Below are 26747 nucleotides of genomic sequence, written 5' to 3'. Positions count from 1 at the left end.
CCTGTTAGTAGGAATAGGATTTCTGCTGCAAACAATAATGCAGTCTGTTGCGTAATAATCTGCAGATTACAGGTTGCGGCTAACCCAGCTGAGTGATTACTGCCTGCGGATAATAGCCCCGAATCTCCAATCCATGGAAACATTTCCCAGAATTCCATCTGCCAGGTGCGTCTGACCAAACCAGGCCACACCAGCCATTCTACATCCTAATCAGAGGACAGAAGACTCCCAATGTAGAGTTCTTCTTAAAGGGGTTGTGTGGCCTAAATGTACTCAGGAGATGGCGAAGGGCTTGTACGACGGTAATAATATGGATTGCACATTCCGCCATACCCGTCTGGTTTTCCTGGTCACCCTACTGATCAGTGTCTATGGAGGGAAGGGGAGTAAAGCTGGCCATACACGGTATGACTTACAGCTGAACTTTACTTATTGGGTGGGCCATCGGCAACCTCCTGCTCAACATCCCTCAATTAGAAAGGCAGGCGGAAAATTGTGAGATGTAAAGTGGCTGCATCCAATCAGATGCAGCTGCTGTTGGGGTATTTTGACACACTATAGACACTGAGTCTGTATAGCATAGATGGGGAATCTCCTTCATTTTTTTTATAGTTCAGCCTGCAGGCTAAATGGAAAGAAAAAAACACTATGGGGTAGATTCACAAAGGGCGTCCTAACTTTGCGGCGGCGTAGCGTATCGTGTTTACACTACGCCGCCGTAAGTTAGCGAGGCAAGAACATGATTCACAAAGTACTTGCCTGCTAAGTTACGGCGGCGTAGCGTAAATCGGGCGGGCGTAAGGGCGGCTAATTCAAATTCGGCTGAGGGGGCGTGTTTTATGCTAATGGGGCTTGACCTGACGTGATTGACGTATTTTACTAACGGCGCATGCGCCGTCCGCCTACATATCCCAGTGTGCATTGCGGCTAAGTACGCCGCACGGTCCTATTGATTTTGACGTGGACGTAAATGACGTAAAACCCTATTCACGGACGAATTACGCAAACAATGTAAAATTTTCAAATTTCGACGCGGGAACGGCGGCCATACTTAACATTACTATTCCAGCTATTTGATGGAATAACCTTAGGCCTGCTAATGCGTTACGTAAACGGCGTATCTGTACTGCGTCGGCCGGGCGTACGTTCCTGAATAAGCGTATCTAGTGATTTACATATTCTACGCCGACCGCAATGGAAGCGCCACCTAGCGGCCAGCCTAAATATTGCACCCTAAGATAGGACGGCGCAAGCGGTCGTATCTTAGATAGGTTTAGGTGTATCTCAAAGTGTAATACACTTAAACTTAGGTCGGCGCAGATTCCGAGTTAGGTCGGCGTATCTACTGATACGCCGGCCTAACTCTATGTGAATCTAGCCCTTAAAGGGTAGGGCAAGCTTTACACTTTGTTTAGGCTGAGAGTGGCGGTTTGTGCTCGAGACATGTTTTTACCAATCCCCCAACTGCCTCGCCTTAATGCAGACCTTCAGTAATTTTTTCAACTTTCCATCTATTAAATCTTCTGCCCTTGTTGCTTTAACTTTGGATAGTAAGCCCCCATTCACATCTAGGCGTTTTTACGCCTGTAGCGCTACGCCGCTGCCGCCAGAGGGCTGGAAACACATTTCCCTCTATGGAGATGGTTCACATCTCCACGCCGAACGCCGGATGCCTGACGCCTGCCGCCTGAAAAAAGGTCCCGGACCTTTTTTTCAGGCGTCTTTCGGCGTTCGGCTAGGAGATGGGAAGCATCTCCATAGAGGGGGTCAATCTGGGGCACATCTAGGCGGACAATACCGGCGTTTTGTCGCCGCAAATCGCGGTACAAAACGCCGCTATTTGTACCGCGATTTGCGGCGACAAAAAGCTGCGATTTCGTCCGCCTAGATGTGAATGGAGCCTAAAACTTTATTTTTTTATGCCAGTTAATATCTTCCTGTTTCTTGTCTGGTCATTAGCCTAGACTTATGACATCTTTCTTTCACTGTCGTGCGAGTTTGCCAGGAAAGGAGAAGGGGTGAGTCATAAGATAGCCAATGAGAGCTGCAGGTGTCTCTTAGCAAATCCAGGAGGTGAACAGGCAGCAGCTTCAGCTGCCCACAGTTATAATGGCTGCAGCCAGACTCAGTGGAGGGAGATTTCTGCAGCATATTTGGCAAGTCCAGAATCACAGTATATATAAAATATGCAAAGTGGTTGGAGGGAAACTTCAGAATGGCAAAGTGGTTTTAATTACAAATTATGTGAGCAGACTGCAGTTCCTCTTTAAGCTGCATAGGCAGCAAATGGCGGTGTTCAAATGCCACAGCTGTGACGCAGAGATGCAAATCTTGCCACACATCAACACCCAGCCTATCTCTGGAGCAAATAAATATGCAACCTGCTCATTCTGAGGTTATCTCTCATTCGTCATGCTCATTCTGTGGTTATCTCTCATTCGTCATGCTCATTCTGAGGTTATCTCACATCCAGAACACTTCACTATGGGCAAAGATCAAGGCTTTTTGTTATTACGTATGTAGATACCTAGACTTGGAACTGTAGAACAGCCTTTTAATTACATTAGAAAAGAGGTACATTTTCTATTTAAATATTAGAATTTTGTAATGCTGACTCATATTGATTAAAGTAATTGTGTACATTGTGTATGTCTCACAGTAGAGCTGCACGATTAATCGTCAAGAATCGTTATCGCAATCTTTTTCCCGATTCTTGACACAGGGTTTCACGATCTTTGACATGAAAATAATTTTCTCTCTGCACTTTGGTATGCAAAGAATTTCCTGTCTGCTCTCAGCCAAAAGTCAAAGTCTGGGCAGCCTGCCAAGTTTTGGAAACATTCTTTATCAGTGGAAAGTTACAGTGCCTTGCGAAAGTATTCGCCCCCTTGAACTTTGCGACCTTTTGCCACATTTCAGGCTTCAAACATAAAGATATAAAACTGTAATTTTTTTGAAGAATCAACAACAAGTGGGACACAATCATGAAGTGGAACGAAATTTATTGGATATTTCAAACTTATTTAACAAATAAAAAACTGAACAATTGGGCGTGCAAAATTATTCAGCCCCCTTAAGTTAATACTTTGTAGCGCCACCTTTTGCTGCGATTACAGCTGTAAGTCACTTGGGGTATGTCTCTATCAGTTTTGCACATCGAGAGACTGAAATTTTTGCCCATTCCTCCTTGCAAAACAGCTCAAGCTCAGTGAGGTTGGATGGAGAGCGTTTGTGAACAGCAGTTTTCAGTTCTTTCCACAGATTCACGATTGGATTCAGGTCTGGACTTTGACTTGGCCATTCTAACACCTGGATATGTTTATTTGTGAACCATTCCATTGTAGATTTTGCTTTATGTTTTGGATCATTGTCTTGTTGGAAGACAAATCTCCATCCCAGTCTCAGGTCTTTTGCAGACTCCGAGGCCCCGTACACACGACCGGTTCTGTCCGCTGGGATGTATCCATGGATCAGTTCCAGCAGACAAATCTGGTCGTGTGTACGGCCTAGCGGACATTTTTCGGCGGACATTTGTCCAGCCGACCGTTTTTCAAGCGGATAAAAATTTCTTAGCATGCTAAGAAATCTATCCGCTGGAAACCTGTCCTTCGGACGTGTTCGGTCATCTGTACAGACTCACCGGACACGTCCGACCGACCGCCATCCCTCGCATGCGTCGTACTGATTCGACGCATGCGTGGAAGCTTTGAACTTCCAGGGCCGCCCACGTCGCCGCGTCATCGTCGCGGCGACAGCGCGGCCACGCCCCGCGTATTGTTTACGCGCGGATTTCTGTCTGATGGTGTGTACAACCATCAGACAGAAATCTCCGGGCGGACATGTCCGCTGAAAACGGCGGACCGTTTTCAGCGGATTATCCGCCCGTGTGTACGGGGCCCATCAGGTTTTCTTCCAGAATGATCCTGTAATTGGCTCCATCCATCTTCCCATCAATTTTAACCATCTTCCCCGTCCCTGCTGAAGAAAAGCAGGCCCAAACCATGATGCTGCCACCACCATGTTTGACAGTGGGGATGGTGTGTTCAGGGTGATGAGCTGTGTTGCTTTTACGCCAAACATAACGTTTTGCATTGTTGCCAAAAAGTTCGATTTTGGTTTTATCTGACCAGAGCACCTTCTTCCACATGTTTGGTGTGTCTCCCAGGTGGCTTGTGGCAAACTTTAAACGACACTTTTTATGGAAATCTTTAAGAAATGGCTTTCTTCTTGCCACTCTTCCATAAAGGCCAGATTTGTGCAGTATATGACTTATTGTTGTCCTATGGACAGAGTCTCGCACCTCAGCTGTAGATCTCTGCAGTTCATCCAGAGTGATCATGGGCCTCTTGGCTGCATCTCTGATCAGTCTTCTCCTTGTATGAGCTGAAAGTTTAGAGGGACGGCCAGGTCTTCGTAGATTTGCAGTGGTCTGATACTCCTTCCATTTCAATATTATCGCTTGCACAGTGCTCCTTGGGATGTTTAAAGCTTAGGAAATCTTTTTGTATCCTAATCCAGCTTTAAACTTCTCCACAACAGTATCTCGGACCTGCCTGGTGTGTTCCTTGTTCTTCATGATGCTCTCTGCGCTTTAAACGGACCTCTGAGACTATTCTGAGACTATCACAGTGCAGGTGCATTTATACGGAGACTTGATTACACACAGGTGGATTCTATTTATCATCATTGGTCGTTTAGGTTTAGGTCAACATTGGATCATTCAGAGATCCTCACTGAACTTCTGGAGAGAGTTTGCTGCACTTATAGTAAAGGGGCTGAATAATTTTGCACGCCCAATTTTTCAGTTTTTTATTTGTTAAAAAAGTTTGAAATATCCAATAAATTTCGTTCCACTTCATGATTGTGTCCCACTTGTTGTTGATTCTTCAAAAAAAATTACAGTTTTATATCTTTATGTTTGAAGCCTGAAATGTGGCAAAAGGTCGCAAAGTTCAAGGGGGCCGAATACTTTCGCAAGGCACTGCAAGTCTAAACATTGTATCACATTGACTTGTACATCAAAGGAATAAACTTCTGTATGTAAATTAGAAACGTTTAACCACTTAAACACCAAACCTTTTTCTGACAGATCTTTTCAAGTTAAAATCATTATTTTTTTTGCTAGAAAATTCCTTAGAACCCCCAAACATTATATCATTTTTTAGTAGAGACCCCAGAGAATAAAATGGCGGTTGCTGCAATATTTAATGTTTCACTGTATTTGCGCAGCAGTCTTTTTAAATGCAATTTTTTGGGAAAAAATTACTTTAATCAATTTAAAAAAAAAACTAGCCAGTAAAGTTAGCCTATTTTTTTTTTTTGTATAAAATGTAAAAGATTTTACGCCGTGAGAATCTGTGATTCTGTGATTGGCAGGATCTCCAGGTAAGATAACAAATGGCTGAACTTTATACAGGACTGCATGATGTCTCATATTTACATTTTAAAATTAGGGCTCACATCCACTTTAATGAGAAGTGTAAATTTTAAGGATAGGTTCACGTTAACTCCATAATACTGTCAAGTAACGCTGTCTGAAGTGGTAGGGCTACAACTTAATCAGGTTAAATAAAAACATACATTTTTTACTAAAAGACAAAAAACAACCCTAGAAATATTTCACCTACAAAAGCGTAGGGACATCCTAAATGAACTAGCGCCGTAAGCGTACAGTGTATCTATATCATCTCCATCATGACCTACTTATGTCTGTGTGCTTCATATATGCATGCAAAAACTGTCTCACACTGTCTGGCTTAATATATATGTATCGTCTCTTGGGGATAAGAGCCGCGTCGTGCCAGCCAACCATATCACACAAAAATTTGAAATGCAGTGATGGAAGTGCCGTCATTGCGGCTTGGCCTCATTTTTCAAAGCGCCTGAAAAAAAAAAAAGGACTGTTTGTTGTACCCCACATCAAGCAGCCTTTAAAAACGTAAACAGTTTTTTTTTTTTAAAAAGTGCACATTTTAAGCAATGAACAATTTACTCTAAAGTAGTTTTCATGGGTATTAGTTGGCGGCTGTTCTAGATTTGGATAATTGTATTCCATATTCTATTTTGTAAATGCTCCCTCTAGTGGTCATCTCTATATCACCAAATTTGATTAGCATCCCCTAATTAGAGAACTGCAGCCTGTGCTCAGACTGGAGCCAGTATTGGAAAATATTCACTTGAAAAATGTACAGGCCTGACTATTACATTACACGCTTGCTATTCCATAATTTTGATAAAGTATTTCTGCTACAATGGAGACTCTTAAGTTCAGTTGTGCTACTTAAACTGCTAGTGATCAATCCCTAGGAGTGGCAGTTGATTGCTATGCAAATGGGACAAATGGTGTAAGCTACACAAAAAACATTTAGCAGTGATACATTTTGCATTATCACATAAGGATATAATAGAACATATAACATGTAGAAAAAAGGGGTGGAGATAAGGGCCGTCTAATGTGAGCCACCCTCACTGCGCGTAGCTGGAGAATAAATGTGAACACTAGTGATATTTATAAAATAAATGAATAAATTAATAAATATGCAAGAGCTGCTGCTTTAAAAATTATAGAATCCAAAATAGTTAATATGCAAATACAGTGATACCTATTATAAATAAGGTGCCAAATGTGATATTAAACAGCGCTCAAAAAAATATGTGAAAATGTAAATATCAACAAATATAATATTGGTACAGTGACATAGTGAAAAATAAATAAATAATCCACCCTCTAAGTGAGTCAATATATAAGTGTCCAAAAATCCGTGCAAAAATCGCATCAAAAAATACCAGGTTGGCAAATAAAGTCCATGAACTGTCTAAGTGAACAAAAAAATATATATAAATAGTTCATAAATGGAGAGCAAAGGAAAAGAAAAAATCCTTCCCGATCTTCAATAAGTGCTTTCACCACACCACAGTGACTGCGTGCTTCCACCACCCATCAGAAATGCAAACTCACCGCAACAAATGGCCTGACACTTTCGTGTTTAGGCACACAGGCTTGTTAACTGACCCCCTCAGTTTAGTTGATAGAACTCCTTCTTTTCATATAGGGTGGAGCATTCAGTTAAACAGATGGAGATCCGAAGCAAAAAGAAAACTCCAAGATAACAGCCATATGCAAATAAGAAAAAGAGAGCACAATAGTGTGATACTGTAACACAACTTTTAATAACACACTACAAATCTCCCAAAGAATGCACTCACAAAGGTAACTCTTGTTACAAGCAGTGTATAAATCCAAAAACTGACACGGTGTAAAACAAAAAATAAAGATATCCTCCAGGTGAACTAGTGGTCACAGCGGGCCAACGAATAGCCCAAGTGTTACTCACAGCCCTTGTGCAGGTGTACTGGAGCTGCTGCTTAGGTAATTGAGCTGGTGGCAGATTAGACCATTCCACGTTCAAGCTTAGAAAGTTAGGTGTGCGGTTGTGACTTCAGTAATCACTCCCCGACATGTTTCATCGAAATGATTTCTTCATGAAACATGTCGGGGAGTGATTACTGAAGTCACAACCGCACACCTAACTTTCTAAGCTTGAACGTGGAATGGTCTAATCTGCCACCAGCTCAATTACCTAAGCAGCAGCTCCAGTACACCTGCACAAGGGCTGTGAGTAACACTTGGGCTATTCGTTGGCCCGCTGTGACCACTAGTTCACCTGGAGGATATCTTTATTTTTTGTTTTACACCGTGTCAGTTTTTGGATTTATACACTGCTTGTAACAAGAGTTACCTTTGTGAGTGCATTCTTTGGGAGATTTGTAGTGTGTTATTAAAAGTTGTGTTACAGTATCACACTATTGTGCTCTCTTTTTCTTATTTGCATATGGCTGTTATCTTGGAGTTTTCTTTTTGCTTCGGATCTCCATCTGTTTAACTGAATGCTCCACCCTATATGAAAAGAAGGAGTTCTATCAACTAAACTGAGGGGGTCAGTTAACAAGCCTGTGTGCCTAAACACGAAAGTGTCAGGCCATTTGTTGCGGTGAGTTTGCATTTCTGATGGGTGGTGGAAGCACGCAGTCACTGTGGTGTGGTGAAAGCACTTATTGAAGATCGGGAAGGATTTTTTCTTTTCCTTTGCTCTCCATTTATGAACTATTTATATATATTTTTTTGTTCACTTAGACAGTTCATGGACTTTATTTGCCAACCTGGTATTTTTTGATGCGATTTTTGCACGGATTTTTGGACACTTATATATTGACTCACTTAGAGGGTGGATTATTTATTTATTTTTCACTATGTCACTGTACCAATATTATATTTGTTGATATTTACATTTTCACATATTTTTTTGAGCGCTGTTTAATATCACATTTGGCACCTTATTTATAATAGGTATCACTGTATTTGCATATTAACTATTTTGGAGAACATATAACATAACAATAAATATAATACAATGAGTATCACATAAGGCTCCAGTCATGTGTATATGATTGCTACAGGATGCTACTGCATGATAGTTGTGTAGCTTACTCCATAAGAACCATTTTGTTCTATCAGATTAGCGATCACTTGCTGCCCCCGGCGATTAATCACCAATCATTTCAGTAACATGATTGAGTAGCAAGAGATTAAAATCTAAAATGTAGTTTAGCCCTTCCTGACCGCTGATATAACTCACCACCAAGCAAAATATAACCCACAGAGGGTGTCACTGCACAACACAGAGCCTGCATATGTAATGAGCACGTATGGCCGCTCCCAAGCACATAAAATGTGTGTGTGTATATGTATATGTATATGTATATATATATATATATATATATATATATATATATATATATATATATATTATATTATATATTAGGGTTGTCCTGATACCACTTTTTTAAGACCGAGTACAAGTACCGATTATTTTTTCCAAGTACTCGCTGATACCGAATACCGATACTTTTTTTTAATGTCATGTGATGCACTGATAGATGGCACTGGCTGATGGGCACTAAAAGGTGGCACTGACTGATGGCTGGCAGTGGCACTGATGGGTGGGCACCGATAAGTGGCACTGATTATGCAGCACTGATAAGTGGCACGCACTGATGGCTGGCACCGAGATCTGCCACTGAAAGATGGCACCGATAGGTGGCACGCACGGATGACTGGCATTGAAAGTGTAGCAATATGGTGCTAAATGTTGTACCTTCATTAAATGTAACCATATTGCTACAATTAGAGCTTCCTCTCCTATTTTTTATACACAGTTGTGACGCTACTCTTATATCAAGACATCGCTTGTATATCAAGGCAAAATGTATTAAAACATTTTGCTTGTCTTGCAAAACGCTCTCAAACCAAGGTTTTACTCATATATATATATATATATATATATATATATATATATATATATATATATATATATATATATATATATATATATATATATATATATATATATACACACACACACACACACACATACATATATACACACACGCACACACACACACACACACACACACACACACACACATACATACATACAGTATCTCACAAAAGTGAGTACACCCTTCACAATATTTTATTATACCTTTTCATGTGACAACACTGAAGAAATGACACTTTGCTACAATGTAGAGTAGTGGTTGTACAGCTTGTATAACAGTGTAAATTTGCTGTCCCCTCAAAATAACTCAACACACAGCCATTAATGTCTAAACCGGTGGCAACAAAAGTGAGTACACCCCTAAGTGAAAACGTCCAAATTGGGCCCAAAGTGTCAATATTTTGTGTGGCCACCAATATTTTCCAGCACTGCCTTAACCCTCTTGGACATGGAGTTCACCAGAGCTTCACAGGTTGCCACTGGAGTCCTCTTCCACTCCTCTATGATGACATAACAGAGCTGGTGGATGTTAGAGACCTTGTGCTCCTCCACCTTCCCTTTGAGGATGCTCAATAGTGTTTAGGTCTGGAGACATGCTTGGCCAGTTCATCAACTGTGCTCTCAGCTTTTTTAGTAAGGCAGTGTTCGTCTTGGAGGTGTGCTTGCGGTCATTTTGTTGGAATACTGCCCTGCGGCCCCGTCTCTGAAGGGAAGGGATCATGCTCTGCTTCAGTATGTCACAGTACATGTTGGCATTCATGGTTCCCTCAATGGACTGTAGCTCCCCAGGGGCCGGCAGCACTCATGCAGCACCAAACCACGACACTCCCACCATAATGCTTGACTGTAGGCAAGACACACTTGTCTTTGTGCCCCTCACCTGGTTGCCGCCCCACACGCTTGACACCATCTGAACCAAATAAGTTTATCTTGGCCTCTTTAGACACACAGGTTCTAGTAATCTTAGTCTGCTTGTCTTTAGCAAATCTTTAGAAGAGGCTTCCTTCTGGGATGACAGCCATGCAGTCCGGTTTTATGCAGTGTGTGGCGTATGGTCTGATCACTGACAGGCTAACCCCCACCCCTTCAACCTCTGCAACAATGCAGACAGCTGACAGCACTCATACATCTATTTTCCCAAAAAACAACCTATGTATATGACGCTGAGCACGTGCACTCAACTTCTTTGGTCGACCATGGCGAGGACTGTTCTGAGTGAAAACTGTCCTGTTAAACTGCTGTATGGTCTTGACCACCATGCTGCAGCTCAGTTTCAGGGTCTTGGCAATCTTCTTATAGCCTAGGCTAGGAGAGCAGAAGAGGGATCAGAGAAGAGGTGGATGCTGCTGCTTTGTGCAAAAAGATGCCCATGCTGCTTTGTGCAAAACCGACTGCACAGAGGAGGCAAGTATAATATGTTTGTTATTTAAAAAAAAACACAAGCCTTTACAATCACTTTACACTGCAGAGTTCAGCGCAGTCAGCTTTATAAAGCTTCTATTGTTGTCAAACAAATCAGATTTGGAATGCGTGTGGAGATCAGGGACTTGCACAACTACTGTAAAATGATCGGAGTATCCCTTTAATTCAGCTGGTATATAAGGCTTGCTGGGACACTGATTGGACAAAATCATATGCAATTGAGAGATCCATGAACCTCCACATTTCCCCAATATATCAGGTCTCCCCGGAGAAGCATAGGAAGTACAATCTGGTTTTAATAGGGAAAAGTACTTTTTTTTATCAGATTTTATTTTAAAACATTTTAATAATAGAAAAAAAATTGTTAAGATGCATTTTAATGATTTTGGTAACTAGTCACCCGAAATCCCTACAAAAATAATTATAAAAAAAACAAAAACAAATTTAATACACAGAACTAAAGAGGGATGCGAATGTAAAAGGAAGGAAAAGACACTTTCAGAAGAAAAACCTCAAAGCCCACAGTGGCCTTAGCTATCATTTGTCAAACATGCCACCCTTGGGTATTTGTATACAATGGGCCAGATTCAGGTAGGAGATACAAACGGCGTATCTCCAGATACGCCCTCGTATCTCTGAGTCGTATCTTGGCACCTGATTCAAAGAATCAGATACGCCAGAATTTGTCTAAGATACGACCAGCGTAAGTCTCCTACGCCGTCGTATCTTAACTGCATATTTACGCTGGCCGCTAGGGACGTGTACGTTGATTTACGTCTAGAATATGTAAATCAGCTAGATACGCCTATTCACGAACGTACGCGCGGCCATCGCAGTACAGATACGCCGTTTACGTAAGGCTTTCTCTGGCGTAAAGTTACCCCTGCTATATGAGGCGCAGCCAATGTTAAGTATGGACGTCGGGCCAGCGTCGAATTTTCCATCGATTACGTCGTTTGCGTAAGTCGTTCGCGAATAGGGCTGTGCGTAATTTACGTTCACGTCGAAAGCATTGGCTTTTTGCGGGTTAATTTGGAGCATGCGGACTGGGATACTTTCACGGACGGCGCATGCGCCGTTCGTAAAAAGCGTCATTTACGTGGGGTCACGATGATTTTGCATAAAACACGCTCACATCCTACGGATTTGAATTAGACCGGCTTACGCCGGCCAATTTACGCTACGCCGCCGCAACTTACGGAGCAAGTGCTTTGTGAATAATGCACTTGCCTGTCAAAGTTGCGGAGGAGTAAATAGGATACGCTACGCCCGCATAGAGTTACGCGCTCCCTACCTGAATCTACCCCATAGTATATACTGTATAAAAATATTATCATCCTATCCAAGCGCAGATGCCTGCCATTTATGAGCCAGAATACAGGGCAAAGCAGCAGCACATACTTTTTTTTCCCCCGCTCTGCTCTATACAAGGGTCAAGATAAACTCCACCCCCTCCATGGGATAACATGGGCGTCTGAGTGACTAATCATGAAGCACCAGCACGGTCACATGGGGGCAATGGGAATAATTTAAATGCTACCCATACCCAGAAGTACCAGGTATCTCATTTAACTGCTGGCAGCCAATCAGAGGGGTGCAGGAGCAAAAGAAAAAGGATATGAAGCCAGTGCCTGCGTGGGCAAAGCACAGACTTCATGTACTACCATCTCCACCTTGTGCACACCAGGGTGTCAGCCGTAGTCACCCATCACTGCTGAGAAGACCAGACCAACCGTAAAGGACTGGGCCACCATGGCAAACCACTGCTACTTTTCTACCATGCTGTCCGAGATAAAGGTCTGCTTTAGGGGGCGTGGAAGAGGGCGGTTCCTATACCTACATACTTTTGCTAATAAGTGTCCCTCATTCCCATCTCAAAAAGTTAGGAGGTATGCATTAGAAAGGCAGGGGGCACCCTAAAGTGATTTATTAATAATAAATCATGCACATTCATACATACATACATACACACCTAAAGCGGATCTTCACTTTCTTGTTCAACATTGACTATTTTTCACATTTCTTCAGTTACTTCCTGGTTTGCAGGCCTAGGCAAATTATATTATACATCCCAGGAGTCTTCAGGAGGGGAGGGGGGGGGATTTCTCAGCTAAGCACACCCTCCTGCTTAAGCCAAGGGCAGATGGATTCCAGGAAGCAAATCCCACATGAATCATCTGCCCTTACTCAAGATGGCCACAGCCAGAAATACTAGGATGCGTTTTTCAAAGTGATTTCTCAACAAAATAAAGCATGGAGACATGGACGGATGGGGGAGTGTGCTTTGAATATTAAAAATAAATGAAATGGTGCTTAGATGCAATGTAGTTCCAATTGAAGGGCCAGCTCACACCATAGAAATGTAGCCTGGATGCGTTCCGTAGGCTTTTCTGCATGCACATTTTTTTGATGCGTTTTTTATGCATTTTGGTGCATTTTTTATGTGTTTTTGGTGAATTTTTGATGCAGTCCAGTGCATTACCCCCCCCCCTCTTCTTTTCTTAACCTTAAATAAGGACATCATCATGTGTGTTTTTGGTGCATTTTAGGTGCGTTCCAGTGTGTTTTACTGCGTTGCAGTACAGTCAGTGCAGTGCATAAAAAATGCAGCATGTTCTACTTTTTTTTCTGGAACTGGAAGGCACCGGAAGGGATTGAAAATCATATAACCTACTATCAATGCGGACAGTTGCAGTGCATTCCAGTTCCAGTTCCAGAAAAAAAGTAGAACATGCTGCATTTATTCTCCACTATTCTCCACCGGAATGTGGTAAAACGTATAAAAAATGCACCAGAGCGCACAAAAACCACACTGGAATGCATCAAAAACGCACAAGCAGAAAAGCATCCAGGAACGCATCCGTATTAAATTTTTATGGTGGGAACTGGCCCTTATATTGGCTTTTTACATTTACAAATGCAGCAATTTAGAAATTGGAACTCCCGCTGATTGGAAACCGTCCCCCCCTCCGGTGTCACATTTGACACCTTTCAGGGGTATTTGCACCCACTTCCGGCCACAGTCTGTGGGCAGGACATCACCTCCCCCCCCCCCCTTGTGTTCTGGGAACACTCGGCTCCCAGAGCACAGCGTGAGCCAGTCAGCAGGCACAGCGCGACTCGCGCATGTGTCGTATGGAACCGGGCAGTGAAGCCGGAGCGCTTCACTTCCTGGTTCCCTCACCGAGGATGGCGGGGGGGCAGCAGAGTGACGAGCGATCGCTCGTCCTCTGCTGCAGACGGCGCTGGACTCCAGGACAGGTAAGTGTGCCAATATTAAAAGTCAGCAGCTGCAGTATTTGTAGCTGCTGACTTTTAATATATTTTTTTTTCAGCGGACATCCGCTTTAAATAATGCATTTTATATACAATCATATAGATCAGACCAAAATGAGGAGGAAAGAGGGACAGAGGGACTTCCAAATCAGGGACAGTAGGGTGCTATCCCACGGTAAGGATATAAGTACATACTATAAGCTTTCATTTATTTGCAAAATGCTTTTCCTGTAAAAAATAAAAAAATGACAAAGTAGCCGGACGGTGCTGGCCTCCATCTGCTGTCAGGCCCCATAGCAGTAGTTGGGTCTGCTGTGGCTATACTTACAACCTTGTCTTTATGCAAAGCCCCCCTATGCTTTATACAGAACCCTGCCCCACACACAGGTGCATGGAGTATGCAGAGGCGTATCTAATGTTCAGGTGGTGCAGAGAGAAGTGCAGCAGCCAACAAGATATACCAGTTCTGGTGGAGTTCCCCTGGCCTGTGGCCATGATCCATGATTCAGGAGCAGGAGAGCCAAGCCTGGCTTTGTTATAGCTAGGGTGTCTGCCCATGCAGTGTCAGTGACAAGCCCGGCTCTCTGCCTCCGCCACCACCGCCAATGATAGAGCTGGCCCAATACCAGAGGGGGGGGCCGTCTGTGAGATTAACCCTACCACCGCCACAACAGAATGACATCAAACCACTCATATGACCCGCCTATGGGGCTGAACAGTGACAACATGCAAATCCAGCCGTAGAACAAAGCCAGCACTTCAACTGGACGTCTAAGATGAACGGTTACTGAAGTCCCAGATCAGGAACACAAAAGAGCTTCTAAGATGACCAGTTACTGAAGTCCCAGATCAGGAACACCAATGAACTTCTAAGATGACCGGTTGCTAAAGTCCCATATCAGGAACACCAATGAACTTCTAAGATGACCGTTTGCTGAAGTCCCATACAGGTAACACCATTGAACTTCTAAGATGACCGGTTACTGAAGTCCCATATTGGGAACACCAATGAACTTCCAAGATGACCGGTTACTGAAGTCCCATATCGGAAACACCAATGAACTTCTAAGATGACCGGTTACTGAAGTCCCATATCGGAAACACTAATGAACTTCTAAGATGACCGGTTACTGAAGTCCCATATCGGAAACACCAATGAACTTCTAAGATGACTGGTTACTGAAGTCCCATATCGGAAACACCAATGAACTTCTAAGATGACCGGTTACTGAAGTCCCATATCGGAAACACCAATGAACTTCTAAGATGACCAGTTACTGAAGTCCCATATCAGGAACACCAATAAACTTCCAAGATGACCGGTTACTGAAGTCCCATATCGGAAACACCAATGAACTTCTAAGATGACCGGTTACTGAAGTCCCATATCGGAAACACCAATGAACTTCTAAGGCCCCGTACACACGGTCGGTTTGGTCCGATGAGAATGAACCGAAGTTCATTTTCATCGGACCAAACCGACCGTGTGTATAGGCTATCGGTCTGTTTTCCTTTGGTTCAAAATTTTAAAACATGCTTCAAAACCGAACCGATGGACCGCTGCCCCATCGGACCAAATCAATGGTTAGTACAGAAAAGCATCGGTTCAAAACCCGCGCATGCTCAGAATCAAGTCGACGCATGCTTGGAAGCATTGAACTTCGTTTTTATCAGCACGTCGTGTGTTTTACGTCACCGTGTTCTGACCCGATCGGATTTTGAACTGATGGTGTGTACACACATCAGACCATCAGACCACTTCAGCGGTGAACCGATGAAAACGGTCCGTCGGACCATTCTCACCGGTTTTGTCCGACCGTGTGTACGGGGCCTAAGATGACCGGTTACTGAAGTCCCATATCGGAAACACCAATGAACTTCTAAGATGACCGGTTACTGAAGTCCCAGATCAGGAACACCAATGTTTCCAGGGTACACAGACCTCCTCTCTCAAGGTGACAGACACAGACATATATTACTGAGTGCTCACCAAAACATAGAAATGGGAGGGGAACACTTTAAACAAAATTTCAAATAAAAAATAAACCAGAAACATTCCCAAGTATTAAGGCCTCTTTCACGTTCACAATTCCTGCAGCCTCCCTGAAAGGCGATCCGTGGTGCTTTGCACATCAGAGGCATCTTGTTTGCATTCAGGAGGCGAAACTGCTGCCTCCTGAATGGTTATTTTGTTTCCAGCTGAAGAGGGATTTTGCAGTGAAAACTGCGCCACGAGCTACAGCATCATTGACTTCAATGGAGGAGTTTGACCGAGATGGCTGCGGCATGTGCCATTGGCTGCCACATCAGATTTTAGGTAGGCAGTCGGGGGAGCGGTAAAAACGCAGATAAACAACCTATTTTTAGGTGTGAAGCCTATGAAAGATGCCTTACAGAAACTTGCGATGGTCAATAAAATGATTTGCTTCCCTAAGCAGCCTTATGGCACTTTGATAAATGATTACTTTTTTTTCCGATAGGAAGTATCAATCTATTTGAATGGTATGCCAAATGCTGAAGGAAGTAGATGTTGATCAATAGTTAAGATACTGTCGTAACTTGCAATCCTACATTATCGATCACATCTGTGCTTCCATCGTGTATATTGTGTGTTTAGTTCCTGAAATCTTCTGTAGGTGCTCTCATAATACAGAGGGCGACAGATATGGTAAATCTAAAGAAGCAATCAGATTGTGACGTGCGTGGTGATCTAGAAGGGGTGGAAGGAAATAGTGCAGCTAAACAGATGACAGGAGCAGCACTGCTATAGGAGGAGCTAGCATGGCTTAGATAGGAAGCAGCAGCTGGCACATTGGTCACACAAAGTACAATCCGATTGTACAATCTGCTGTAGATTTAAAGTGATACTAAACCCAGGACCCTGCATTCACTATATCTGGTCTTCCACAGTACGCAGAACACGGAAATGCAATTATTTTAGTAAACAAACTGCTAAATACCTTTTCTCATCAGCAGTATATACAAGTCTTGTGACTTCTGTCTGGTTAAAGCTTGTAGGAGGAGTTTTCATTCTCCTCTGATTGTCCTATGAGGCTGCATGACCCCTGACCTTCTGTCTAGACAGTGCTGATTGGCCCTGTGCTGGACTATCCCCCTCACAGAACAAAAATAAAAAACGCTATCCTAGAAATACACAGCAAACTGATCATGTGCAGAGTGCCTCATAGGGCTCTGTTCTATTAGCAGATTGATTGGAGACAGTGGAAGGAGAAAATCAGAGCAGACAGGATCAAACAGCCTTTTTACACAATGCAGAAGATTAAGCCCTTAGGTTCCACAGTGAGCATAACAAACATGCTTTACTGCATATACAGACTGATTTTACTGTCACACTTTAACAATAACTATAGCGTGTGAGAGCCTACTAGACTGCATATGGAACAGATTGTTTAGGTAGACTCTTGAACTATGTTGTAAATCTAAGACTACCTAAACAATCTGTTCAATTCATATCTAGTCTAGTAGGCTCTCACGCTCTATAGTTATTGTTAAAGTGTCACTAAACCCACAACAGTAAAATCAGTATATGATCACATGCACCCGTCCAAAACAAAAACTATCTAGCAATACACACCAAACTGAGCATGTGCAGAGTGCCTCCTAAGGCTCTGTTCTATCAGCAGATGGATTGGGGACAGTGGAAGAAGGGGAAAAATCAGAGCAGACAGGATCAAACAGCCTTTTTACACAATGCCAAGGATTAACCCCTTTGGTTCCACAGCGAGTATAACAAGCATGCTAAACATGTCAGAATACAATGTCTCGGCGGGAGAGATCCTTGCACCAACATCCCAGTTTTTTCATTCAACCTGCTGGTTGAACGAAAAAAAAAAACTGTATTTGTATACCAAGCTTAAGAGAGGAGGCAGGGGATGGCACAGCTAAATATAGCAATACACTATAAAATCTGATTGTACAGAGATTGTACAATCTCCTTTAAATTTACCAAAAGTATGCAAAATAAGGACACTCCTAAACAATCTATTATTTTATATCAAATGATGCAGACTATTGCATTATATAGTCGACGGGAGATCTAAAGAAATTTGTACAATCAGATTGTATAGTGTATGATCAGTTTAAGGGAGGAGGCAGTGAAACTAAGAGAAGAGAGGAGCGATGAGTGGCTTTGGGGGGGGGGGGGACATACCACTGATAGAAAAGTTAAGGGATGGTACTGCTAACAGAGGTGGCAGGGGCACAACATGGTTAAAGCTGCCCACGCATGCTACACTTTGACCGTACAATTTCCTCCAAATGTATTATTATTATTAGAATAACGCAGCGCAGGATCTAGGTGTTTAGACAGAATGACAGATTGTTTAGGTAGCCCTCACACTGCAGACTTTGTAACTATGAAGGGATTGTATGGTCAAGATTGCAATGTGTGTGGCCAGCTTAGCATAGCTGATGACATAAGTAAAGAGACCGCGGCATAAGATCGCAGTGGTAGTGGATACAGAAAGGAGACTGCAGCAGATTACACAAGCACAAGACAATCACCACGGGGAAAACAGACAGCTGCAGACTTTACAAATAACAGGATTGTAAGAAGGGAGAGCAGAGAGGGAGGACAGAGATCCACAAGAGGAAAGAGCGAGATCACACAGAGAAGAGACAGCAGTGAGCCAAAGAGACACCGCAAAGTATTAGAGAGTGTAGAATATACAGGGACAGGTAAGAGACAGCAGGGCCAGTATTATATACAGGTAAGAGACAGCAGGGCCAGGATTATATACAAGAGAAAGTAGGGCCAGGATTATATACAGGTAAGAGACAGCAGGGCCAGTATTATATACAGGTAAGAGACAGCAGGGCCAGTATTATATACAGGTAAGAGACAGCAGGGCCAGTATTATATACAGGTAAGAGACAGCAGGGCCAGGATTATATAAAGGTAAGAGACAGCAGGGCCGGGATTATAAAAAGGTAAGAGACAGCAGGGCCAGGATTTAATACAAGAGACAGCAGGGCCATGATTATATAAAGGCAAGAGACAGCAGAGACAGGATTATATACAAGAGACAGCAGGGCCAGGATTATATAAAGGCAAGAGACAGCAGAGACAGGATTATATACAAGAGACAGCAGGGCCAGGATTATATAAAGGTAAGAGACAGCAGGGCCAGGATTATATACAGGTAAGAGACAGCAGGGCCAGGATTATATACAGGTAAGAGACAGCAGAGCCAGGATTATACACAGGTAAGAGACAGGACTGTATACAGGTAAGAGACAGGACTGTATAATAGGTAAGAGACAGGACTTTATAATAGGTAATAGACAGGACTGTATAATAGGTAATAGACAGTCAAAAATGTGTTCAGCAAACAGAAATGACATCAGAGCTCTGACGCTGGCATACAAGGACAGTCCATTTCCCATGTAAGAGACAGCTAGGAAAGCATTTAAGTGTATTGGAATTGACAAGTAAAATGAATGAATCTGGCTGCACCTAAAGAGACAGATAAGAGACAGTCGGCACAGAAAATCATACCAACTGCAAATGAGGAGACAAAAGATTGCTGGCAAAGGAAATGCAAGTAAACAGCAGATGGTAAACAGAGAAAGCAGAGATCCCCATATACAGGTAAGGGAGAGGAGAGGTGTTATACAATGATATAGAAATGGAATAGAGCACAGCAGAACAAGAAAGGTAAGAGACAGCCAGTACAGAAAAAGTAAGAGAAAGGTGGCAGAGAGCAACTCACAGCGCTAAGAGACTGCAAGGGTAAAGTAGAGAGGAACAACACAGGCAAAGCACAGCCAGTATAGCATTACAATGCAGAACAGTATACAGGTAAGAGCAGGGGTGGAGAGGAGAGCACACACATTGGTAAAAGACAGCAGAGATGTATTAGCAAGGAACACATTCATGTAAGGGTATGCAGGTAACGAAAAGATACTAAGGATAAAGTAGCGAGCAGCATTCAGGTAAGAGACAACAGGTATGGAGTAGAGGTTTGTATTCAGGTACTAGACAGCAAGGGTGGAGTAGAGAGCAGCATTTAGGTATGAGACAGCAGGGTTAGAGTAGAGAGCAGCATACAGGTATAAGACAGCAGTAATTGGGGTGGATAGTAGTATTCAGGTACCAGACAGCAGGGATGGAATAAAGAGAAGCGTTCGAGTATGAGACGGCAGGGATGGAGTGGAGGGCAGGGATGGAGTAGAGAGCAGAGATGGAGTAGAGAGCAGAGAGCAGAGATGGAGTAGAGAGTAGAGAGCAGAGATGGAGTACAGAGAAGCAATCCGGTATGAGACAGCAGAGATGGAGTAGAGAGCAGAGATGGAGTAGAGAGCAGCAATCAGGTATGAGACAGCAGGGATGGAGTAGAGAGCAGAGATGAAGTAGAGCGCAAAGATGGAGCAGAGCGCAGAGATGGAGCAGAGAGCAGGGTTCAGGTATGAGACAGCAGGGATGGAGTAGAGAGCAGGGTTCAGGTATGAGACAGCAGGGATGGAGTAGAGAGCAGGGTTCAGGTATGAGACAGCAGGGATGGAGTAGAGAGCAGGGTTCAGGTATGAGACAGCAGGGATGGAGTAGAGAGCAGGGTTCAGGTATGAGGGATTGCCTTTTTATATTTTTAGGGGAGCAGCTTTAATTTTAATTTTATTTACTAAATTAATTGTTTCACATTATTTTGGCGCGAAAATCCATCTCCAAACATTCAGGTATGAGACAGCAGGGATGAAGTAGAGAGCAGCAATCAGGTATGAGACAGCAGGGATAGAGTAGAGAGCAGAGATGAAGTAGAGCGCAGAGATGGAGCAGAGCGCAGAGATGGAGCAGAGAGCAGGGTTCAGGTATGAGACAGCAGGGTTCATGTATGAGACAGCAGGGATGGAGTAGAGAGCAGGGTTCAGGTATGAGACAGCAGGGATGGAGTAGAGAGCAGGGTTCAGGTATGAGACAGCAGGGATGAAGTAGAGAGCAGGGTTCAGGTATGAGACAGAAGAGATGAATTATGCCGAGCACACATGATCAGGCTTTTGCCTGGGCAAATCTCATCGGAATTCCATCCGAAAAAAACAGAAAATGTTCTATATCTAAACTCTGATGGAATTCATCAGAATTTCCAATGAAAAAACTCTGATGGGGCTGCACACGATCGGAATATCCGATGGAAAAAGTCCATCTGACTTTTTCCATCGGAAATTCCGATCGTGTGTGCAAGGCATTAGAGAGCAGCATTCAAGTATCAGTCAGCATGGATGAGTAGCGAGAAGAGATGAAGTAAAGAGAAGTTTTCAGGAATGAGACAGAAGAGATGAAGTAAAGAGAAGTGCTCAGGTATGAGACAGAAGATATGGAGTAAAGAGAAGTGTTCAGGTATGAGACAGAAGAGATGGAGTAAAGACAAGTGCTCAGGTATGAGACAGAAGATGTGGAGTAAAGAGAAGTGCTCAGGTATGAGACAGAAGATGTGGAGTAAAGAGAAGAGTTCAGGTATGAGACAGAAGAGATGAAGTAAAGAGAAGTGCTCAGGTATGAGACAGAAGAGATGGAGTAAAGAGAAGTGTTCAGGTATGAGACAGAAGAGATGGAGTAAAGAGAAGTGCTCAGGTATGAGACCGAGAATATATGGAGTAAAGAGAAGTGTTCAGGTATGAGACAGAAGAGATGGAGTAAAGAGAAGTGCTCAGGTATGAGACAGAAGAGATGAAGTAAAGAGAAGTGCTCAGGTATGAGACAGAAGAGATGGAGTAAAGAGAAGTGTTCAGGTATGAGACAGAAGAGATGGAGTAAAGAGAAGTGCTCAGGTATGAGACAGAATATATGGAGTAAAGAGAAGTGTTCAGGTATGAGACAGAAGAGATGGAGTAAAGAGAAGTGCTCAGGTATGAGACAGAAGAGATGAAGTAAAGAGAAGTGTTCAGGTATGAGACAGAATATATGGAGTAAAGAGAAGTGCTCAGGTATGAGACAGAAGAGATGAAGTAAAGAGAAGTGCTCAGGTATGAGACAGAAGAGATGGAGTAAAGAGAAGTGTTCAGGTATGAGACAGAAGAGATGGAGTAAAGAGAAGTGTTCAGGTATGAGACAGAAGAGATGAAGTAAAGAGAAGTGCTCAGGTATGAGACAGAAGAGATGGAGTAAAGAGAAGTGTTCAGGTATGAGACAGAAGAGATGGAGTAAAGAGAAGTGCTCAGGTATGAGACAGAATATATGGAGTAAAGAGAAGTGTTCAGGTATGAGACAGAAGAGATGGAGTAAAGAGAAGTGCTCAGGTATGAGACAGAAGAGATGAAGTAAAGAGAAGTGCTCAGGTATGAGACATAAGAGATGGAGTAAAGAGAAGTGTTCAGGTATGAGACAGAATATATGGAGTAAAGAGAAGTGTTCAGGTATGAGACAGAAGAGATGGAGTAAAGAGAAGTGCTCAGGTATGAGACAGAAGAGATGAAGTAAAGAGAAGTGCTCAGGTATGAGACAGAAGAGATGGAGTAAAGAGAAGTGTTCAGGTATGAGACAGAAGAGATGGAGTAAAGAGAAGTGTTCAGGTATGAGACAGAAGAGATGGAGTAAAGACAAGTGCTCAGGTATGAGACAGAAGAGATGAAGTAAAGAGAAGTGCTCAGGTATGAGACAGAAGAGATGGAGTAAAGAGAAGTGTTCAGGTATGAGACAGAAGAGATGGAGTAAAGAGAAGTGCTCAGGTATGAGACAGAATATATGGAGTAAAGAGAAGTGTTCAGGTATGAGACAGAAGAGATGGAGTAAAGAGAAGTGCTCAGGTATGAGACAGAAGAGATGAAGTAAAGAGAAGTGCTCAGGTATGAGACAGAAGAGATGGAGTAAAGAGAAGTGTTCAGGTATGAGACAGAAGATATGGAGTAAAGAGAAGTGTTCAGGTATGAGACAGAAGAAATGGAGTAAAGAGAAGAGTTCAGGTATGAGACAGAAGAAATGGAGTAAAGAGAAGAGTTCAGGTATGAGACAGAAGAAATGGAGTAAAGAGAAGTGTTCAGGTATGAGACAGAAGAAATGGAGTAAAGAGAAGAGTTCAGGTATGAGACAGAAGAAATGGAGTAAAGAGAAGAGTTCAGGTATGAGACAGAAGAAATGGAGTAAAGAGAAGAGTTCAGGTATGAGACAGAAGAAATGGAGTAAAGAGAAGAGTTCAGGTATGAGACAGAAGAAATGGAGTAAAGAGAAGAGTTCAGGTATGAGACAGAAGAAATGGAGTAAAGAGAAGTGTTCAGGTATGAGACAGAAGAAATGGAGTAAAGAGAAGAGTTCAGGTATGAGACAGAAGAAATGGAGTAAAGAGAAGAGTTCAGGTATGAGACAGAAGAAATGGAGTAAAGAGAAGTGTTCAGGTATGAGACAGAAGAAATGGAGTAAAGAGAAGAGTTCAGGTATGAGACAGAAGAAATGGAGTAAAGAGAAGAGTTCAGGTATGAGACAGAAGAGATGGAGTAAAGAAAAGTGCTCAGGTATGAGACAGAAGGGGTGGATTAGAAAATAGCATACTCAGGTAAGAGTTTGCAAAGATACAGTAGAGAGCAAGTAAGAGAGTAAAGAACAGCATTCAGGAGAGAGTAATAGCCACCGGATTATGCAAGTAATAGACGGCAGAGATGGAGTAGAGAAGCCATACAGAAAAGAGATGATAGGGATGGAGTAGAAAGCACATATAGGTAAAAGACATCAATAATGAAATAGACAGCATTGGAAGTAGGAGACAGCAGTAAAAGAAAGAATACTATCAGATTATACAAGAAGAAGAGATAAGGGACGGGTAGAGATAAGGGACGGGGTAGAGATAAGGGATGGGGGTAGAAGCTCAGGGACGGGGGTAGAAGCTCAGGGACGGGGGTAGAAGCTCAGGGGCGGGGGTAGAAGCTCAGGGACGGGGGTAGAAGCTCAGGGACGGGGGTAGAAGCTCAGGGACAGGGGTAGAAGCTCAGGGACAGGGGTAGAAGCTCAGGGACGGCATAGAGATCAGGGACGGCATAGAGATCAGGGACGGCATAGAGATCAGGGACGGCATAGAGATCAGGGACGGCATAAAGATCAGGGACGGCATAGAGATCAGGGACGGCATAGAGATCAGGGACGGCATAGAGATCGGGGACGGCATAGAGATCGGGGACGGCATAAAGATCGGGGACGGCATAGAGATCAGGGACGGCATAGAGATCAGGGACGGCATAGAGATCAGGGACGGCATAGAGATCCGGGACGGCATAGAGATCAGGGACGGCATAGAGATCAGTGCATGAACAGAGTAGATGGAAGAGACCTCAGGGATGGACTAGAGATGGGCACACACAGGTAAGTGACTGTAGAGGGACAGGTAAGTCACATTAGATGACAAGGTATCAGAGATTCTACAGATCTAAGGCATTCAGTCTACAAGACAGTAGGACTGTCCTCCATTCCTGGGTACCATCACACCACTGGTACCAGCTGGAGAACCCTTATTTAAAGCCACACACACAGTCCAGCAAGTGACAGCCAAGATGGCAGGTAAGAAAAACCAGGTCAAAGACGCAGCAAGTTCCCTGGCAGTTCCCTGGCAGCGCCCTGTTGCTGCTGACATTTGTCAACCTGCAACATAAGCCGGGTGTCACATGCCGGTGAGGTCACCATCATGATACTGCCAGAGCCCACTACCCACCGGGAGTCAGGGAGCACTTATGTTATGTCAGTGATGGCACCGAACATAGATGTCCACCGTCTCCCATCATCCAGATAGGCCCATTCTTCCACCACACTGCATTAACCCCCGAAGTGCCAGGCTGCGCTCACCCTACCGCAACTTTATTCTATCTATCCTGATGGGAGATGGGCACTTACCGGGCTCCTCCGTTTTAGGGTGACATTTTTCCAGAGCAGGAGGTGCAGCTGGTGCAGGAAACCCATGGCGAGGATCGGTGGCTGTCGATGCCCCTGTGGTCGGTCTCTGATCTCTTGTACCAGCTGGTCATTTAAAGGGGTGAGAGGGTGCTGCGATGGCCATCCAGGATTGTGAAGCCAGGTTCATCTCACTCCTCGGCGTACACAGGATCCACGTCTGCTGTATACAACAAAAAACAACAATGGATTGTGGGAAAATCAGGTCTCAGGGGGGGACCGTGCCGTGAAAGCAAAGACCCCCCCAGTACCAGGCTAAGCTACGGCGTCCAGAGGTGGCACACTGACCAGCAGTCCGTCTAGTTCTGCGGTCTGGATAGCAATCAGCTGTGTTTTCATCTCTTTTACTGCCTCCTCCTCCTCTGCTGCATTGAGTTACATTCCCTGCCAGTCTGTCTAGGCCCCGCCCACTCTTAAAGGAGCAGTCCCCTCTTTTCTGCACATACTGGAGCTCATTTATTAACCAAACTCACAGCTGCCGACTGCAAGCGATGGATCATCTCAGGATCTGAAGTCCTGTGCCTGGGATCTAAACCCAACCCAATGACATGAAAGCACTGTGTATCAGAAATCATTGACACTGTTTTTACTTTTATTATTAAAGATTTTAGAAGAACATTAAAGGTTAGATTACAAATGAAGAGCGAACCCCATATTGATCGCGTATCACAGATCGGTGCAGGCTTGGTGGACAGGCATTTAGGCGGTGCCCCCCTCCTGAAAGCCTGTTCTATTTTTATTATGAGCCTCATTCACTTAAATGTGTCACGTTCGTCGGTGGCACTGCCCATCAAGCGCAACAGCGGAGGTCGCATTTGCCATGCTGCATATCGAAGAATTTCCACACCCCTGTCCAGCTTCATTTGCAACTTAAGGGGGGTACTCATAAATGTGGCCCAACCACCTATTTTTACAGCCCCCTAGCCGCAAGTAAACTAAACCGCTGAGGTTCAATCAAATCAATAGACACACAACTTTCATACATGTCAAAACAGTCCCACATATATACATTTTTATCAATGGCCCATTTAGAAGGCTCACAAAACAATATAATATAATATAATATATATTTATAAAATGATCATGTTCTTTTATCATAAAAAAAATAAAAGTACCCTTTCCACCAATTTTTTTCCATCCTTTTTTTGTATCTCGGTGCTGCTGATCTCCTTCGGCCTTTTTCAGCTACTTCTTATTTACTTGTATTTACTTTACAAAAATTGATTGCACATTGTTCACAAATCAGGGTGGATAAAAATCAATGAATTTATTTAAATCAGATTTTTTTTTTTTTTTAACAAATTTATTTTAATTAAATGCTTTTGGAGTAAAAAGATAGTTTTCTATTTAACCACTTAAAGCGGGGTTCACCCCGAAAAAAACATTAGATTGAGGCTAATTACGGGAAGCACAATCGGGTGTTTTTTTTAAAATCAATGCAGTACTTACCGTTTTAGAGATAGATGTTCTCCGCCGCTTCCGGGTATGATCTTCGGGACTGGGCGTTCCTATTTGATTGACAGCCTTCCGACGGTCGCATACAGCGCGTCACGGGTTGCCGAACGTCGGTGCGGCTCTATACGGCGCCTGCGCACCGACGTTCGGCTACTTTCTGTCAATCAAATAGGAACGCCCAGTCCCGAAGACCGTACCCGGAAGCAGCGGAGAACATCGCTCTCTAAAACGGTAAGTACTGCATTGATTTAAAAAAAACACCCGATTCTGCTTCCCGTAATTAGCCTCAATCTAATGTTAAAAATAGATTTTTTGGGTGAACCTCCACTTTAAAGTGGAAGTTCACCTAAAAATAAACTTTTAACATTGCA

At 43.3% G+C, this 26747-nt stretch overlaps 1 protein-coding gene across 5 annotated transcripts in view; it reads right to left on the bottom strand.

Annotated features, from left to right (window-relative positions):
• Positions 1 to 25309, bottom strand: part of ABCA2 (ATP binding cassette subfamily A member 2) — a 264957-nt gene extending 239648 nt beyond the window's left edge. For 2 of the 5 annotated variants that reach the window (XM_040324466.1, XM_040324470.1), the window contains exon 1: positions 24865 to 25276. In XM_040324466.1, coding sequence (XP_040180400.1) covers positions 24865 to 24930 — 66 coding nt within the window. In that variant the 5' untranslated portion in view covers positions 24931 to 25276. Of the gene's footprint in view, positions 1 to 24864 lie in introns of all 5 variants that reach the window. The other 3 variants (XM_040324468.1, XM_040324469.1, XM_040324471.1) reach the window with 3 other exon arrangements.
• Positions 25310 to 26747: the final 1438 nt, after the last annotated feature.

The sequence above is a fragment of the Rana temporaria genome, chromosome 9, assembly GCF_905171775.1.
Source record: "Rana temporaria chromosome 9, aRanTem1.1, whole genome shotgun sequence".
Lineage (NCBI taxonomy): Eukaryota > Metazoa > Chordata > Amphibia > Anura > Ranidae > Rana > Rana temporaria.
This window is presented reverse-complemented; position numbering and strand designations above follow the sequence as displayed.